The sequence below is a fragment of a genome, unplaced genomic scaffold (assembly GCF_019419815.1).
Source record: "Pyrus x bretschneideri cultivar Hongxiangsu unplaced genomic scaffold, Pyrus_bretschneideri_v1 Contig28, whole genome shotgun sequence".
Lineage (NCBI taxonomy): Eukaryota > Viridiplantae > Streptophyta > Magnoliopsida > Rosales > Rosaceae > Pyrus > Pyrus x bretschneideri.
In genome coordinates, this window is record NW_025999590.1 from 1,677,720 (window position 1) to 1,679,135 (window position 1,416).

At 41.2% G+C, this 1,416-nt stretch overlaps 1 protein-coding gene across 1 annotated transcript; it reads left to right on the forward strand.

Annotated features, from left to right (window-relative positions):
* The first annotated feature begins 328 nt into the window (after positions 1–328).
* On the forward strand, positions 329–1,416 carry LOC125479176 (ethylene-responsive transcription factor ERF003-like). The gene is made up of 2 exons (XM_048588249.1): positions 329–498; positions 597–1,416. Exons 1-2 carry the CDS (start codon positions 416–418, stop codon positions 1,051–1,053), a joined length of 540 nt encoding a protein of 179 aa, XP_048444206.1. The 5' UTR covers positions 329–415; the 3' UTR covers positions 1,054–1,416.

The window sequence follows — 1,416 nt, forward strand, 5'->3', positions numbered from 1 at the left end:
ATTACTGTATTTCTGAGACCAAAAAATAATATCAAGGCCATGTGAACTGAATTGGGTCCAGTTTGAAAATTTCCCCTCAAATATTTATTCAAAAAATCATCCCAGTTTGCAGCAAAAGTTTAAAGCCAACTGTTAACTAATAATATACAAAGAAAAAAAGAATAAAACTGTTATTACCAGTAAAATAAGATTTTTGAAATACCAAGTTAAAAAAAAAAAAAACAACCCTAGACTCCCAATTCTTGTGGGACCCAAGTCCTTAGATAGAGAGCCTCCAAAGTCCAAACTGTCCTTATATCTGTCTGACAAACCCCAACTACAAAAACCAATCTCTCCCCTCAAACTTCACTTACCATTTCTTCTCTGATGCATTTTCACACACACTTTCTAAAAGAAACGTTTCTTTCGCACAGCAATGGCGAGACCGCAACAGCGATATCGAGGCGTCCGACAAAGGCACTGGGGCTCTTGGGTTTCCGAAATCCGCCACCCTTTATTGTAAGTCCACCCCTTCAAAACATCGCAGTTTTTTACATTCGCGTTTCGGCATTGTTACTTGGAAACTAAACGAAGCGTTTCTCTCTTTTCTTCTGCAGGAAGACTAGAATTTGGCTAGGAACGTTCGAAACGGCGGAGGACGCGGCGAGAGCTTACGACGAAGCGGCGAGGCTAATGTGCGGGCCTAGAGCAAGAACAAACTTCCCTTATAACCCGAATGCGTCTCAGTCCTCGGCCTCGAAACTTCTCTCGGCAACTTTGACAGCAAAACTGCACAGATGCTACATGGCTTCACTCCAGATGACCAAAACTTCACTGCAAGAGCCAAAAAAGCCGCAAACTTTAGCGTCATCGGGCGCGAAAATGCCGGATATCAAACCGGAAATTCATCAACCAGTAGCAGAGGAAAATTGGGTTGTGAGGGAAGTAAAAGTAGAGAGCAGCAGCCAGCAGTTCAAGCCACTTGAAGATGATCACATTGAGCAGATGATTGAGGAGTTGCTGCATTACGGTTCCATTGAATTATGCTCTGTTGTGCCACCACAAGCTACCTAAAGTGTACTTCTTTACTCCGCCCGCCGGTTCGCCTGGCAGTGGTCTCGCTCGATTATTAGAAGGAACCGTGGAAATCTCGTTAATCAATTCATGCACGTTACTGATTAGAATCATTTCAAAAACTCCGACCCGATCGAGAGCCTTGATTTAGAGCCCTATATTTATTTCTCTGCCAATGCAAACTCATTCAGCAGATTTAACCCAATTTTCTCAAACTTTGCTAGAAATTGTAGTCCTCAGCTGCATTATTAGCTTAGAACCCCATTAGGACTACCAAGTAACACTTTGGTGATGCTATGTGTACATTATTATTATGTATGATATTATTATTATTATTATTATTATTATTAATTTTATGCTTAA